The sequence below is a fragment of the Muscardinus avellanarius genome (genome assembly GCF_963383645.1).
Source record: "Muscardinus avellanarius genome assembly, chromosome: 21".
Lineage (NCBI taxonomy): Eukaryota > Metazoa > Chordata > Mammalia > Rodentia > Gliridae > Muscardinus > Muscardinus avellanarius.
In genome coordinates this window covers 17,164,277-17,182,072 of record NC_137807.1, presented here as the reverse complement: position 1 = coordinate 17,182,072, position 17,796 = coordinate 17,164,277, and the positions used below count along the sequence as shown (strand labels likewise).

The window sequence follows — 17,796 nt, the reverse complement described above, 5'->3', positions numbered from 1 at the left end:
ACAGTGCCCAGTACCTGGATGGCACTCAGTGAATGTGTGTTGGCCAAGTCTGTTAGTTTCGGTGTCCTCAGCACCCTACACCCTACCCGGAGATCAGGTGCGTCAAGTTCAGTGTCGCTGGATGAAAGGCACTCCCTCTCTGGCCTCATACCAATTCTGAGTCTTCCTCGAAGGCCAGCACAGGGCTAAGCACAGATCTGCTTGACAATGCCTTTACAATGTTCCAATTCTAACAGTCAATTACCTTAACTGAAGGTCTGTTATAACACCAGGCACTTGCTGCTATGCACCAGACACTGCTCAGCACTTAACGTACATTATTTCATTGAATCCTGGCAACGAGCCATGAGATAGAGCCTCTAATTATCAAGCCCCATTTGCAGATGAGGAATTCCAGGTTTCTAGAAAGCCAGTAACTGCCTCAGGACCACAGTGAGCAGGGGAGGCACTGGGAGGTGAGTACTGCTCTCCTCTGGCTGTTGCCCACTCTGGCAGTGAGGGGTGTCTGCTCAGCTGTGTGCACAAGCCTGGTCCCGGAGCTCGGAGCTCCCCAGCTCAGACCCACAAGCTGCATGATGCTGGGTAAGTCACTTTGCCTCTCTGGGACTTGGCTTTTGCCTCTGCAAAATAGGGATGATGATGATAACTACATCTCACAGGATAAAATGAGGTGGGATAGGTAGAACCTAGACCACCAACAGGCCCCTCTGTGAAGTGGCATCACCATGACCACGCTGGGAGGACAGAGGAGGGTTACTGGGGGAAGGACAGGAAGCACAGGATGAAGGTTTGCATAGCACACAGAAAGAAGGTGGCAGTAATTTGCATTATTATTTTTACAGTACTGAGGATTGAACCAGGGGCACTCTGCCACTGAGCTACATCCCCAGTCCTTTTAAATTTTTTTTTTTGAGACAGTCTCACTAAGTTGTTGAGGCTGGCCTCGTACCTGAGACCTCCCTGCCTCAGCCTCTGAGGTCGCTGGGCTTTCAGTCTGCACCACGGTGCCTGGCTGGGGGTGAGAACTGTGACGTAGACCTGACTCTTCCCCAGGTGGCTGCCACTGCCCAGGTGGGCAGGCAGCCCCGTGGTGGCAGCAGGGGCTGAGGCTCTCAGCGGGCTCCCCTCTCACTTCTGCTTTCTCTTCACAGCAGTGAAGGGAGGGCGGGCCTCGGAGTCAGGGCTGCCTGAGGCCCTGTGTGCCCCCCTGTCCTGGCAGGCCAGCAACCGCCTGGCCACAGGCAATGGGACTGGCCCCACTGCCCAAGACCTCGGGGAGGTGCGTGTAGAGGCGGGTCTCCACTCCCACGCTGCCTGGTTTCTCAGTTACATCAGGCCTGAAGCGAAATCTCAGAGGTGATGTGCACTTGCAGTGTGAGAGCCACATGTGCACAGACACAGCCCCCCCGTGCTGGTGCTTTCCCAACTCCAGCGCCCTTCATCTTCCTAACGCCCCCTTCTCCCAGTGCCACCACTGGCCCCTTTCTACTCAGAGTGGTCTTGTGCCTGAAGACGGCAAAGCCGAATCCATTGGTGTCATAAACCTGGGCTCTCCCAGGCTGGTTTAGGTAGCTCTTCCCTCCCTCCATGATCACACCCAGGGGCATTTGCCTCCAAGCCATAACCCCGATGTTTGTTTTTGTTGTGGTGGTTGTTGTTGGTGGTGGTGTGTGTGTTTGGGGGGTTGCTGGGAATTGCTTGTGCCCAGGGGCATTCTACCTCTGAGCTATACCCCCACTCCTACTGTACTTCCAAACACGGTCTTACTGGCTGTGAACCTGCGATCCTCCTGTTTCAGCCTCCCAAGTACTGGGATTACAAGCGTGCACCACCACACCCAGCTGGACCTTTTTGTTTTAAAACTGGGTCTCAGTAAGTTGCTGAGGTCTTGCTAAGTTACCACATGCTGGCCTGGAGCCTGCGATTATCCTGCCTCAGGCTCCCAAGGACTGGGAGCACAGGAGTGCACCGCCACACCTGGCTTAGGTAGTCTGTTCATATGAAGTCAACTCAGAAAGGGAAGGGGAAGCAGCAGCATCTTCCCAAGGCAGTGGGCCAGGAAAGACCACTGTGGACAGAGGATCCAGGCCCCAGAGTGCACTGAGGAGGAATGAGAGTTCCCACACTACGTCTCACAACCCAGCCTCCCGGCCTCATTTGGAGATCCGTGTAAGGGGCTCTGTGTGCAGACCCAAGACAGAAGTTGTGCCACCTCTCCTAGCAACTTAGCCACAAAAACAACTCGAGAAGCCTGCCAGGGGAAGTGCAGATGCAGGTGGCTGGGCTGAGGACTTAAGGCTGGGACGGGGAGGGAGGAGAGGCCCTTCAGTGGCCACAGCTTGGGAAGGGTGAGTCCAAATTCCAGGCCCAGCTCCATCCCTTGATTTCCTTGTCTGTGAACAAGGTGAGAATAATCCTTACCTACCCTTTTCCCATTGTTCCTCTAAGGCTATTCAGAGGCATGGAAGGCAATGGGATTGAAGCCAGACAAGTCAAGACAGTCTTCAATCTGATTATACCTCCCAAGACAAGAGGGACAGTGGTTCTGCACAGAAAGAGAGGTCCTCTTCCCAGAGGAACAGAGCATGCTGGAGGCACTGGTTTCTATGGATGTGCTATGATGACCCCTTGCACTGGGGAGCCTACCACGGAAGGAACTCGGAAAGCACTTTTTCTGTTTTTTTGTAGTACTAAAAATGGATCGAAGGGCATTCTGCCTCTGAGATACATTCCCAATCCTGTTTTATTTTTACTTGGAAACAGGGTCTCACTGAGTTACGAAGAGCCTCATTAAGTTGCTGAGGCTGGTCTTACACCTGTGATTTCTGTCTTAGCTTCCCAAGTACTGGAATTACAAGTGTGTGGACCATGCCCAGCTAAAAGCACTTTCCATACACTTCAAGGTCAGCCTCGATCTTCAATACCATCCCCCAACAACGCCTTACGTTACAGTGGGGAAACTGAGGTTTAAAGAGTAAGCACCTTCTCAAGGTCATACGGCCAGTTAAGGGCTCACAGTCCCAACACTGGCTCTCCTGATCCCTGCTCAGCAGTCTATGTTTACACCTTGCTCCTAATCCAGTTACCTTGTTTGATCCTCAGGATCCTTGGGACACAGCCAGCCTGTAACTACTGGTCTACTGTCTGACTTTCCTGCTGGGCTGGAAGTCCTGAGGGAGCAGGCCGGTCTCTATCCTGAGCCTGGCAGAGGGCTCCAAGCATGGTAAGGGCTGGGTGAAAAGCAGGGAGCATTAGCCCCTTGGTCAGATGAGGAAATGTGCCTGTCACAAACCAAAAGGGTGAGTGGGGGGTGGGCACTGGCACCCTGACCCCTGTGCCTAGTACAGAGCGCCCCCTACATCTTAGCTTGAATCCGTATTTCCAGACAGAATCTCTCATCTCAGAGCCACTGGTGGTGCCCCTGAGTGCCAAGGACTTTAAATTTCTCATGGTTGTGGAACCTGCTTCTACGTGTCCCAGCCAAGGCAGACTCCGGGACAGAAATGGGAACGCTAGGTGATGTCAAGCCCGACCGCAGCTGTTCTATGCTGCCACTGACTGGGGCACAATTCCCACAGGCCTGAGTAGGCTGTCGCTGTCCTCAGGCCTTCCGCCTCTCGTCTTGAGGAGCCTGGCTCTCCTTGGAGTTTTCCTTGCCATCCAATATGTTTACCAGGTAGAGACCACAAAGCTTCCCAACCAGGTCAGCCAGCAATTCTGCTGTAGGGAGACAAAGAGCCCCTTGGTGTGTCCTGGGCAGGCCAGCCAGGACAGGCACCTTGGGGAACCCAGTACTGTGACAAAGCTGAGTCAGCAGCAACCCACTGGCCACTGGGGAGAAAGATGCAACTGGCCTTGTCTCCCCGAGACCGGGAGACTCCGGGACGGGCTCTTCAGGAGGCTTCCCCCCCTCACCAGTCCACAGGCCAGCAAGGAGCCAGCTGGGGATTTGCCAGCCTCTTCTCCCCATAGCGCCAGGCTTCTTCCAGGTCTCACCAGAGCTCTTCTGCTCTGTCCTGAATTCTCCCAACAGGGCTCACTGCCTACGGTCAGTCCAGCTCCTCTTCTGTGCCATCTTCCATGCCAGACCCAGTCTAACCTTGGTGAAACACAGGAGAGCTCGGCCTGACGTTCAAGGCTAGCCTCATCTGTCGCCCCTCCTTTCCTAGCCTCCTCCTGCTTCTAGCCGCCTGCCTGCCCCTCTCTCAGTGCCCCTGCTCCTGGCACACTACACTTCTAGAACTGCAAGTTTTAGGGGAGATGGGACGACACTGCACGTGGGTTCCCTCCCATCCAGGGAACTGCCCTGGCGTGCCCCTTCTGAAGGCCGGATCAGCCACCACTTCTTTCTGGGCTCTTGTAGGCGGAGCTGGCTGCTTCCTCCAATATACTCCCAGGCAGCTACACACCTCAATTACAGCCTTTATCACTCACATTGTAAAGATTTGTTTGTGGTTCTGTTCTCCAACCAGTCTGTGAAGTCCTTGAGGGCAACAAGACAGAGGTGTCTTGTTCAGTTCTGTATGTTCTTGTCCTGGTCACAGGGTCTGGCAGAATCAGCACTCAAAAACTGTTGGTAAGTGAGCTCACTGAAATGGCTAAGCAGCAAAGTAACCCTCGGCTTGCTCTCCCAGGCTGCTGCGTCTGCTGCCTGCTTCCCCACCGGACAAGGCGCAAAGAGTATGCTCAAGGGCCTCTGGGGTGCTGCACACAGCATGGAATGGAGTAGGTGTGGGGGGCAGGAGAGACGGGGAAGGGGAAGATGAGACAGAGGAAGCCAAAGCTGGCAGCTGCCCCCAAACCTGCTACGACAGGCTAAGTATCAGAAGTGCCAGTGGGGCAGCCAGGCCAGTTTTCTCCCTGAGCCCAGAATAGTAGCAGATTTGCCAAGGGCAGACTAATCAGCTACAGGAGGCCTCCTGCCCCTCCTCAGGTGTACTGCCGCAGGATAGAGAAAGTGATCAGCCAGGGTACTGACAACAGATAAACCACAGAAGAGCCTGTTCTCGTGGTAATGCAGCCCCCGGAGGCTCAACAGGCCCCACAGTGAGGAAGACAGTGGAGGCTGAGAAGCCCTGGGACCCCTCTCTAATCTGGCTCCACTCTTAACTAATTGTAAGGGTTCTCCCTACAAGTTTTTTTTTTTTTTTTTTTTTAGGATGGATAATGGGAATTAAACCCAGGGGCATTCAACCTCTGAGCTATACCCCCAACCTTTTTTCTATTTTTTATTTTGAAACAGGGTCTACTAAGCTGCTGAGACTGGCCTCAAACCTGCAATCCTCTTATCTTAGCCTCCCAAATGCTGGGATTACAGACATGTGCCACCACGCCCAGCAATAGGTACTTCTTCCAAAGGAACAGACTGGATATCAAAGTCATAGGGCCATTTTGTAGCACTGGGGGTCGAGGTCAATACAGTGTGGTCTCTGGCTCCCAGGGCCACGCTTCTGGGGCTCCCCAGGGCTCTTCCTCTCTTGGCCTTCCTCCTGCTTGGATAACCATGCACTTTCACTGCACCAAGCCTGCCTTGCCCTGCCCATGGGGTGGGGAGGTTGCCACCAGGGATGAAGAGGACCCGCCACCCTTCCATCTTAGCAAGGTTTAGTCGCACAACTTAGTCTCAAGAAACAGGTTCTGGTCCCAGTTCTGTTATTTATCAGCTGGCAGATGTGGGCACTTTTTCTCAGGTGGTCAGTGTGCTCCCAACCCTTCTCAGGGAAGCAAGGGGCCATCTGGGTTCACTTCTGCCCACTGGGAGCTGCGCCTCATTGGTCATCACACCAGAGGTGGAGAGTAGAAAATAAAGTCAGAACCAGCCGGGTGTGGTGGCGCACGCTTGTCATCCCTGCACTTGGGAGGCTGAGATAGGAGGATCGCACGGGTTCAAAGCCAGCCTCAGCTACTCAGTGAGGCTCTCAGAAACTTAGTGAGACCCTGTTTCCAAATAAAGCATAAAACAGGTCTGGGAGTACAGCCCAGAGGTAGAAAGCCTCTGGGTTCCACCCCCAGTACCACAAAAAAAAAAAAAAAGAACACAGAACCACCTGCTACTCGAGTCTTTCAAAGGGGTAAAAACATTCACTGATCACCAGCTCTTGCCCAACTTATCGGTTCATTTAAACCTCACCACAGTCCTGCAAAGCCAATATCTGGAACATTTTGCAGGTGAGAAAACGAGGCTCAGAAGTGAGGCAGCAAGTCCAAGGTCACCCAGCCAGGCTCCCGCGCACGGGAGAGGAGGTAGCGCCGGCACCTGTCTCCCCACCTCAGAGTAAATGGCCTGGGCGGCTGGGCCGGAGCCAGGACTCGCTGCCCCTTGGAGGTCCTGTTTCAGACCAGATGCTGGTAGGACAAAACATCAAGCAGGCCCTACCACCTTATCTCTTTCCCACAGCTTAAGGTTTCCCTGCAGGCGGACACACAGGCACCTTCCCAGGGCAGCAGCTGGTGGGCCGGCCCCTCCTTTACCAAGTCAGGTCTTGTCTGAGGCCCTGGAACACCCACAGGGCCACCAAACCGGATTTTCTTTTGAGGCTTACAGAAGGGAAGGAGAAAAAATGCGAAGGTCTGTGGTTCAGGGCCCACAGATGTGGCTGCCTCCTTCCAGACTGGCCACCCAGTGACCACTCGTGCCAGCTCCATGCTCTTCTGGGACCTGACCAGGTTCAAGAAAAATGGCTGCTCTGGCTTACAAACTAGGGAAGGCAGAGAGGCAGGCTCTGGCTTGCCAGGAGGGCCCTGGCCCCACCTCAACAAAAACTGGCACAGACCAATCTATAGGGATGCCAGTTAGGCCAGTTCTATGATTTCCAAAATGGCAGCCTGCCACAGCTGGCTAGCAATTGAGGGCCCAGGGAACAGAGGAATTGAAGAAGGCAACACTGCTGCTCCAGATGTTACGCCCGGAGCCCAGCTCAGATCCCCTGCTCTCCTAACAGGAAGCCAACACCCACGGGATCCCAGAGAGCACAGCTCTTACTTCATCTGGCCTGCAGACTGAGCAGGCTGAAGCTGGGTAGGAAGCTCTAGCCTCCGCCAGCCGGAAGGAGGGAAAGCCATGGACTCACCTCTCAAGCCCTCTCCCTCAGGCCAGGAGACCTGTAATTCAATCTGTGTCCTTTCCATTCCTGACCACTTCCTCTAGGCTGTGGAAAGGACACAAAACAGGTTTGTCCTTCCCATTCCCAAACGATAGGGAAGATAACATCCCCTACCTTTCCCTGCTGAGAACACTTGGGTCCTTCCTCAGCTTCAATGCCCAGCCAACCCACAAGACTTAACACTGCCCAGCACCTCTGTCTGCACCTATGCACCTACAGGGTCCCTCACTCTGCTGGCTGCTTCCCTACTTCTGGCAACTGCTCGAGAGAAGTTGGGAACACCTCAACTTAATGAGACTCTCAACACTTAGTGAGACCCTGTTTCAAAAAAAAAAAAAAAAAAAACACAAAACATAGGGCTGGGAGTGCAGCTCAGAGGTAGAATGGCCCTGGGTTCATTCCCCAGTACCAAAAAATAAAAAAAGCTCCCTGCATAGGAGGCTCAAAAGACAAGGTGAAGTAGAGAGTGATGGCTTCTCTCAGACCTCAGTTTCCCTATCCATATGATGGTGGCCATCTCCATGCTCGCTTTTAGCTTTATGACTTAATATCTACAAGTAAATCATTCAGTAAATAAAAACTGAGCATTTACTCCATTGCAGTCCAGAGAGGAAAAGGTGACTAGCCGGATCCCAGCCCTAAGTTAATCAGGTTAATAATGACGATGCACTCTTACCCTCAGGGCCATCCCATAAGCCTCCTATAAGCCCACACTACTGATGTAGGAAATAGTGCTGAGCTGAGTCAAGGGTGAGGGCAGGCCGCTTCCTGCAGTTCTACCTGTCTGAAACCTGTTTTCATGCTGGTGTCACCGGCACATTGATGGATGCTGAATCAGGATAGATACTGTTCTTAGGAATCACAAGCCTTGGATTCAAGTCCTGGTTCTGCCATTAATATTCCTGTTATTTTCCTCTCTGGGCCTCAGGTTCCTCTTCTTCATAACAGCGAGGGCTAAGCCGATTAATCTCTACGATCCTTTCCAGTTCAAACAGTTCCTGTGAAGTACTCGTGCCAGGTGCCTAGCAGCCACCTGAGCGAGGTAGCCTCTCATCTGCTGTCTCCCCATTCCCCTCAGTCACTGCAACTACCAAAAGCTGACTTGAGACAACCTTTGGCCCAGAGTGGCTGAAACAGACCTTTAATCTGGAGCCAGAGTCTCCACCATCTCCACGGCGGCCCTCAGTGCTAATGTTTCACTTCTCTGGGGCGGCACATGGACTCCTAGCCCTCAACCACGAGACGGTTCTGGGCGCTCACCCTGAAACTCCCCTAACTTCCCCTCTCATGGGGTACGGCAAGGTCTTAACTCTTGGCTTTTTGGAATCACAATATAAACTAAAGAAGGAACAGCCAAGGTTTCTGATATCAGAAATTTTATTGACCAACAAGTTCAAAAAGCAAAAGCAAGGCAGAGAGAGAAAAGACCTGGGATCTGATCTCAGCCCCAACCCCAGACACCAGAGATGCAGAGGGCGTCTGCCGCGCCACATCCCGGGCCTGTGGTTGGGGGGTGGGGAAGACAGATGTCTGGCGGCCTCATTGGGGACTACAGCCAAAGGGAGGTGCTCCCACTGGGACCTTTCTCTGCCCGCAAATACCAGAGGTACGCCCTCATTTTTCTCTTCATTTCTCATACCCTTAGAAGGAAAGGGAAACATTTTCCAGGCCCTTCTTGTACCAGACACTGTGCCAGGCACCTTGGTATACTTGGTTCTCGTTTAATCCCCTCAGTAATGCTGGAAGTAGGTGCTATGTTCTCGCAGCCGGCTCCCAAGTCCAGCATTCCCCATGACGTCACACTGCTCTGTATCCTGAGATCTGGTAATAGTCTGGTAAGCAGGTAGTAGGAATAATTCTCAATGCCCTAGAATTCAACAACAAATCCGAGTTCTTCCTTCCAAGACCCCACAAATGAAATTCAAACTTCTTTCCCAGACCTCAAGACCCTACCCCTCCCTGAGTCCCAATTCCTAGCAACTGATACCCAACTCAGAACCACACCCTAAGTCCCTCTGGGGTCTCATAGACGAATTCTGGGGAAACTGGAACGGGCCATCAAGTGAAGATGAGGGATGGGAATGAGGGGCAATCTCTGAGGCCTAGACTGGACCAGGTTGGCTTGTTGGGAGGAACTGAACAAGAGGTAGAGGAGACATCGAGGGGTAGGGGCAAACTCCCCTTTGGGGAGGTGCCTGGACTTTCCCTAGGGAGAAGGCCTGGCAATAAGAGGTTCTGGGGCTGGGGAAAATCCAGGAAGTGACTTTATGGGGTTGTTTGTGTGGGTGGGTTTAGGTAGCTGAGACACGTCATACGCATGAGAAAGGCTAAGGCGTCTTGGGCAGTCACAGCCGGTCAGAGAAGGGAGACGACTGGAGCAGGCCATGGCTGCAGCGGGGCCACTGCGGCTAGGAAGGGCTGTCTCTACTGAGTGGGTGTCTCTACACCATCAGGAAGGGTCTGTAAGCTCTGGGCCCCACTGGTGGCTAGGAAGGGCCGTCTCTACTGAGTGGTGGGCACACCATCAGGAGGGGTCTGTAAGCTCTACGCATGGCACTGGTCTTGTGGGACACGGAGCAGAGACCGCCGGCCTGCACGTATCATCTCTGAGAGGACTGGGCTCGGGGTTCTGTGGGGCAAAGTGTGGCTGCCCAGCCTGCCCAGCCTGAAGGGAGGGTGCTGCTCCACTTCCTCACCTCTCTCCGCCTGCCAGCTGGGTGCCTAGGTGCCCTAGGGTGGAGCAGCTGGGTGTGCTACACGAGCTGGGACCCTGCTTTCTCCTTGCCTACTCCCACCCAGATCTGGGGTCTGGGAGGAGGTGCAGGTGCCCACAGTAACCACGGAGTCTGCCTACTGGCTCCTGGAGTGTCCTGGAGGTGAGGTGCTGTCATCCTGTAGGTACTGGAAAGGGGGAGTGTCTGCCCACCTGTTGCCAGCCACAGGAGAAGGCTGCCTCTGCAGGGGAGGGGCACACTCTCTGACCCGTCCATGGAGAGAAGGGACTGTCTGTCCCAGGATGGGCCTGCGAGGGAGCTGGCCAGTGTCTGTTCACCAGGGGCCTGTGTATCTTAAGCAAAGAGGCAGTCTGTCCTGGAAGGGGATGGGGGCAGGGCAGTGGTCCTTCTGGAGTCTGCCCAGGGCTTCCTGGGGTGGGGGTGGTAGGGTGGTGAGACAGGGCTCTTTGGGGTAAGGATGGAGACTATTTTTTTGGTGTGGGGGAAGCGCCATCTGTGCGCCCGTCGGGGGCTGGCAAAGTCAAGCAGCCCTCGCCCAGGGTGGCAGCGGGGGCTGGGGGCAGGGGTCCCCGCAGGCCGTGCTGGGAGGAGGACGCGGGGTCCGCGCGGGGCGGCCCGGGGACGGGGTGTGCTCGCGCCCGCCCGCCCGCCCGCCCCGCGGGCCCCGCGCGACTCACGCGCCCTCGGCGCCCTGCGAGCCCACGATGAAGCCGAACTTGTCGATGCGGCGCTCGGCGAAGCCGTTGGCCTCCGAGTCGGAGCCCAGGGAGCTGAGCTCGTCGGCGGTGGCGGCGTCGGGGCCCGGGGCCAGGCTCTCCCGGGTCCCCGACAGGCCGCCGCCGGCCGCGGGCGCGCGCGGCCCGTTCTCCCCGCTGCTCTTCGCCATCGCGGCCGCGCCCGCCGCCCGAGCTCCAGCGGCCACCTCAGCCGCCCGCCGCCCGGCCTCCGCCGACGCCGCCCCGCCCCCGCGCCGCGCCCATTGGCCGCCGCAGGGCCGGGGGCGGGGCCTTGGGCCCGCCGCGGAGCTCCCCCCACGCCCAATGGGCGCCGCGGACGCCGGGCCCCGCCCCTGTTCCCCAGCGGGCGCCAACAGGCCCAACGTGAGGGGGCGGGGCAGCCGTCACCAGGAGCCCGCCCCTCCGGCTGCCAATCACCGGGACTCACCTGAAGGAGTTCCTCTGGCCTTTCCGGGTTGGCGGAGCTGGGCCTGTCACCTGCAGCCGCCCTGGGCGGAAGGCCCAGCTCTAACCCCGGGATTCTAACCCGCATCGGCATCCTGGGGCCCGCTTCTGGCGATACCCCGGGGGCGTGGGTGGGGACTGCTTCACCGAGTCATTTATGAAGATCTCTTGGGAAGACCCAAAGGGATTCAGGGGCTCTCCCAGAGACAGTTTAGCAGCTCCTTCCCTCAGCTTGCCGGCTTCTGGGGCTTTAAACAAGCTCTTGGGAGACCTATTTATTAAGAATGATAGGCGGACGCGCTTGTAATCCCAGTACTTGGGAGGCTGAGACTGGAAGATCTCTAACTTTAGGAACTTAGTGAGGCCTTGTTTCAAAATTAAAAAATAAATAGAGCCAGGCGTGGTGGCGCACGCTTGTCATCCCAGCATTTGGAGTCTGAGACCAGAGGATCACCGTTCGTGGACAGCCTCAGCTACTTGGTGAGGCCCTCTGCAACTCAGTGAGACCCTGCTTCAAAAATAAAAAGACAAGCCGGCGTTGGTGGCACACACTTGTAATCTCAGCATTCTGGAAGCTGAGGCCGGAGGGTCGCAGTTGGCTGACAGCCTCAGCTACTTAGTGAGGTCCTCTGCAACTTAGTGAGACCCGGTTTCAAAATAGGGCAGGGGGTGTAGCTCGGAGGTCAAATGCTTCTGGGTTCCATCCCCAGACCCACAAAAAATAAAAATAAATAAAATAAAATAAAATAAAATAAAAGACTGGGCTGGCCGGGCGTGGTGGCGCAAGCTTGTAATCCCAGCATTCAGGAGGCTGAGACCAGAGGATTACAGTTTGCGGACAGCCTCAGCTACTTAGTGACTCCTTTCGAAACTCAGTGAGACCCTGTTTCAAAAAATAAAAAGACTAAAATATGGGACCGGGGGTGTAGCTCAGAGGTAGAATGCCCTGGGTTCCATCCCCAGTATGTATAAATATATAAATAAATAAATAAATAAACAAACAAACAAATAAATAAATAAAGTTGAGAGTGTATCTAGGAGGTAGAAGGTCCCTGGGTTCCATCCCCAGTACTGCAAAAAATAATAATAATGACTTACATTTATTAAGCTACACAATACCTACTTTCTCTTTATTATTTTTCTTTTTCTTTTTTGGTGGTATTGGGGATCCTGGAAGCCCTTCTACCTCCAGGCTACACTTCCATACCTATTTTATACTTTTTTTTTTTTTTTTTTTTTTTTTTTTTGGTGGTACTGGGGTCCCTGGAAGCCCTTCTACCTCCGGGCTACACTCCCAGACCTATTTTTACATTTTTATTTAGAAACAGGGTCTCCTAAGCCAGCACGCACGGCTGGCTTCGAACCTGCGTGATCCTCCTGTCTCTGCCTCCCAAGCGCGGGGATTACAAGCGTGCGCCACCACGCCCGGCTTATTTTATACTTTTTATTTGGAAATAGAGTCTCTTAAACCAGCCCGGCTGACTCCGCTTCCCAAGCACAGGGATTACAAACCTGCGCCGCCACACCCGGCCTCTCTTTTTTTTTTTTTTTTTTTTTTGCAGGTCTGGGGATGGAACCCAGAGGCATCTGACCTCTGAGCTACACCCCAAGCCCTATTTTTTTTTTTTTTTGGTGGTACTGGGGTTCCTGGAAGCCCTTCTACCACTGGGCTACACTCCCAGACCTATTGTATATTTTTATTTGGAAACAGGGTCTCTTAAGCCAGCAAGGATGGCTTCGAACCAGCGCTATCCTCCTGTCTCTGCCTCCCAAGCATGGGGATTACAAGCCTGCGCCACCACGCCTGGCCTCATCACCATAATTTAAATTGAGAACATCTTCATTTTTCCAAAAAGAAACTCCTGTCCAACCCAGGCGTGGTGGCGCACGCTTGTAATCCCTGCGCTTGGGAGGCTGAGGCAGGAGGATCACACAGGTTCAAAGCCAGCCTCAGCTACTTAGTGAGGCTCTCAGCAACTAAGTGAGACTCTGTTTCCAAATAAAGTGTAACATAGGTCTGGGAGTATAGCCCGGAGGTAGAAAGAAGCCCCTGGGTTCCATCCCCAGTACCACACACACACACACACACACACACACACACACACACACACACACACAAAAGCTCCTGTCCTCTAGCAGTCATCCTGTCTTTCCCCGTCCTCTGTCTTAGCAAGAACTAATGTACTCTCCACTTACAGATTTATAAGCCAGTAACAAAATCCAACACCCATTCATGTTTAAAAAAAAAACATTGCAGAAAATAGGACTAGAAAGAATGTATCTCAACATCATTAAGGCAATATACAATTAACCCAAAGCCAACATCATATTGAACAGGGAAAAACTGCAAGAATTCCCTCTAAAATTCGGAAGAGACGAGGATTCCCACTATCGCCACTCCTTTTCAACAGTCCTCAGACTCTTGCCAGAGCAACAAGAAAAGAGAATGACATCAAAGAAATTCAAATAGCAAAAGAATTGTTTGCAGATGACATGATTCTATATATAGAAGACATACATGCAAAAAAAAAAAAAAAAGAATCATATACTATGTAGTGTTTGCTCCAGCTTCTTTCTCTTTAATGTTTGTAAGGTTTAACCACATTGTAGCACTCATCAGAGTTATATTTTCATTTCTCTTGGGTGGAATTTCCTGAGTGGCATTTCTGGGTCATAATAGTAACTGTTTAACCTTTTGAGATGCCTGGCACCCTAATTTCAGCATTGGGAGAGGCTGAGACTGGAGGATCATGGTTTGTGGCCCTACCTAGTGAGGCGACTCAGTAAGACCCTGTTTTATTTATTTATTTATTTATTTATTTTTATTTTTTGGTGGTACTGGGGTTCCTGAAAGCCCTTCTACCTCCAAGCCACACTCCCAGACCTATTTTTTATTTTTGGAAACAGGGTATCTTTTTTTTTTTTTTTTTTGGTGGTACTGGGGTTCCTGGAAGCCCTTCTACCTCTGGGCTACACTCCCAGACCTATTTTCTGTATTTTTGAAACAGGGTCTCTTAAACCAGCACGGCTGGCCTCGATCCTCCTGCCTCTGCCTCCCAAGCGTGGGAATTACAAGCATGCGCCACCACGCCCGGCATGAGACCCTGTTTTAAAATAAAGAATATAAAAATAGGGCTGGGGGTGTCACTCGGAGTTAGAATGCCCCTGGGTTCCATCCCCAGAACCGAAAAAAAAAAAAAAAAAAAAAAAAAAGAATAAAAAATCAGGCTGGGGGTGCAGCTCAGAGGTAGAATGGCTCTGGGTTCCATCCCCAGTACCGCAATAAATAAATAAATAAATAAATAAATAAATAAATAAATAACCTTTAGAGAAACTGGCAAACTGCTTTCCAAATTGGTTTCACCATCATGTATAATCTTTTAGTAATGAGACACTTACTTTTATTAATCCTATTTTACAAGTATGGGGACTGAGCGTCTCCAAGTAGATGCCTAAGTTCCCAGAACTAGCTTGTGGCAGAGGCAGGATCTGGATCCAGTTCTCTGATGGCATTAGGAAGGACAGGCCAATTCTACCGCCGGCCTCCATCAGCCAACTTCGAACCCCACAGGGCTATAACTATAGTTCATCATTTAAGACTGATGCTGTATGGTTTAAGTCATAAGCATGGTGGCATATGACTTTACAGTCTATGGGGGAGACAGTCCCAGAAAAGGGAAGGGATGATATGACTCTACAGTCTATGGGGGAGACAGTCCCAGAAAAGGGAAGGGATGCCGGGTGTGGTGGCGCACGCTTGTAATCCCCGCACTTGGGGAAGGCTGACAGGAGGATCGCACAGGTTCGAATCCCACCTCAGTGAGGCGCTCAGCAATTTAGTGAGACCCTATTTCCAAATAAAGCATAAACAGGTCTGGGAGGATAGCCCGGAGGTAGAAAAGCCCCTGGGTCCTGGGTTCCACCCCCCCCCCCCAAAAAAAAGGAAGGGACTAGAAAAGTACAGGGCCTGAGAAGCAGCAAAGGGCCCCAAAGCAAGCTCTGGGGCGGGGGGTCCTAAGCCTTGAGTGACTTCACCGGCTGTTCATTTCCTGAGGCCACGTGGCCTGGACGTTCTTAGAGATTTCTCTGCAGTCTTCACATTCCATGGCATTCTGGTTTTCCATAAGCAGCAGCAGCAGCAGACATGGGAAGGGGTACAGGCTATTTCCATCTTAAACTCTGTCTTGGAAGACATCCTTTTTTTTGGTGGTACTGGGGTTCCTGCAAGCCCTCCTACCTCTGGGCTACACTCCCAGACCTATTTTATTTTTTGGAAACAGGGTCTCCTAAGCCAGTGCGTGCGGCTGGCTTCGAACCTGCGCGGTCCTCCTGTCTCCGCCTCCCAAGCGTGGGGATTACAAGCGGGATTACAAGCGTGCGCCACCACACCTGGCGGAAGACATCTTTTCTAGTGACTCCAGAGCAGTGGGCCCTGGCTCCAGCTCCCAGGTGGGCCGAGTGGGCCTGACCTACAGAAGGGAGACAGGAGCCAGACTTACCTGAAGCAGATTGGAGCCTCAAGTGTCCAAGGACCTATGACCCCTCAAACACGTGTCTGTGTGTGCCTGTGTGTGTTACCGGGGCATTCTACCTCCACGTGACAGTACCCCGCGAGCCCTTTTTTGTTAGTTTTGAAACAGGTTCTCCCTAGGCCACTGAGACTCACTACTTGCTGAGGCTGTTCTCAAACCTGCAATCCTCCTGTCTCAGCTTCCCAAGTTTGAGGATTGTAGGCATATACCACCATGCCAGGCTAGAAGCACATTCAGCCCTTGAAGGGCACATATGCATGGATGTTCGTTCAGGGGTATGTGGGTGTGGGCAGCGGCAGGCTAGACACACCTGGGTGTCCATCTTCGGGAGACTGGATGACACTACTCCAGTTGAGGCCTTCCTTTTTTTTTTTTCAACTGGGGACTAAACCCAGGAGTGCTCTGGTACTGAGCGACACCTCCAACCTTTTTACCCTTTTTACTTTTTTGTTTTTTCCCCAAGGTGCTGAAGATGGCACCCAGGGGCATTCTACCTCAAGCTACATCCCCAGTCCTATTTTTTAGTCTTTATTTTGAAACTGAGTTGCAAAGGTCCTCGCTAAGTAGCTGAGGCTGTCCGTGAACCCTGATCCTCCTGTCTCAGCCTCCCAAATGCTGGGATTACAAGCGTGCGCCACCACACCAGGCTCCTTTTTACTTATTTTAAAGCAGAGCCTTGCTCAATTACCACGCACTGGCCTGGAACCCGCAATCTCCTGTCTCAGTGTCCCAGGCACTGGCATTACAGGTGTGCACCACAATGCTTGGCTCCCAGCTCTTAACTGTCTTACATCAGCCCACCCAGGATTCAAATTTGTGCTCTATACCTTTGAACAAATCACTTGAGGTATTTTTTCTTTTTTTTTGTTTTTGAGTCAGGGTCTCTCTTTGTTGCCCAGACTGGCCTTGAACTGCTAGGCTCAAGAGATCCTCCTGCCTCAGTCTCCCAGTAGCCGGGACTACAGGTATGCACTACTATGCCTGGTTTCTCTAAAACCCTTTTCTTATCTGCAAAATCAAATGCTGGAAAAAAAATACCCACTTGGAGGAGTTGTTCTGGAACCTCAGGGTGCCACATGCCAAACATCTGGATCATGAGAATGCGCAGTGAGCAGCGGCTGGAGCGAGGGCATTTGCAGCCTGCAAAGCACCTGGAACTTCGCCGTGTCGTCCCACCAAGGCCTGAGCTTAGCAGGGGAGTTAACTCAGTGTAAGCACCCGGAACTTCACCGTGTCGTCCCACCAAGGCCTGAGCTTAGCAGGGGAGTTAACTCGGTGTCCTCGATGGCACGCGGCTGAAGACTGCTTCAGGGCCATGCTCCCCACTAACTGGGGTTCTGTGGTGCAAAACTGCCCAACTTTTCAGGACCCTGCTTTTCTCTTCTGAAAACTAGGAATGTCGATAGCTTGAGTCGGTGAGCTGTCTCTGAAGCCTCAGTAGCCACGCATATATGTTGGTTTCTTTACTTCCATCAAACTCTAGAGCTCTTTATTTAATATACCTACAACGGGCCGGGCTTTACTCTAGTGAGCAAGAAAGATGAAGGGCTGGGGATGCAGCTCAAGGATGGAAGCCCTAGACTCCATCTCCAGCCCTAGAGAGAGATGCTGTCCTGGCCCAGAGAGCCTCCAGTGAATGGAGACCGTGAGCAAGCACAGAGTATTTGTCAGGCAGTACCTGAAGGAAACCCAAGTGTAGAGACTGTCGGCTCAGCCAGGCGTGGTGGCACCAACCTCTAGTCCCCATACTTGGGAGGCCGAGGCAGGATGATCAAAGGTTCATGGGCAGCCTCAGCAACTTAGCGAGGTCCTCCAGTTTAGTGAGACCTGTTTCCAAATTAAAAAATACAATAGAAGCCGGGCAATGGTGGCGCACGCTTGTAATCCCAGCATTTGGGAGGCTGTGACAGGAAAGATCATGGTTCAAGGACAGCCTCAGCTACTCAGTGAGGCCCTTTGCGAGTCAGTAAGACCCTGTTTGAAAATAACCAAAAATAAGGTGTGGAGTAGCTTGGAGGTAGAATGCCCCTGAGTTCAATTCCCAGTCCTACAATAAATGAATACATAAATAAATAAGGCCAAAGGTGTAGCTCAGAGTAGAATGCCGCTGGGTTAGATCCCCAGTAGAACACACACACACACACACACACACTCCCCCCCCCCTCTCTGAATGTGCTGGGGCAAGGTGGGGATGGGAGGATGGGAATGAGAGCATCCCTCTGTGGAATCTGGGAGCAGAGTGAGC

General features: G+C 52.7%; 1 protein-coding gene across 2 annotated transcripts in view; it reads right to left on the bottom strand.

Moving 5' to 3' along the window:
- TBC1D10A (TBC1 domain family member 10A) overlaps positions 1–10,739 on the bottom strand; it is a gene marked incomplete at both ends in the record, with an annotated part of 35,889 nt that extends 25,150 nt beyond the window's left edge. Inside the window, one exon of one of the 2 annotated variants that reach the window (XM_080717503.1) lies at positions 10,516–10,739. In XM_080717503.1, the coding sequence (XP_080573629.1) occupies positions 10,516–10,724 (209 nt within the window). The remainder of the gene's footprint in view (positions 1–10,515) is intronic. The other variant, XM_080717504.1, reaches the window with a different exon arrangement.
- Between the last annotated feature and the right edge of the window lie 7,057 nt (positions 10,740–17,796).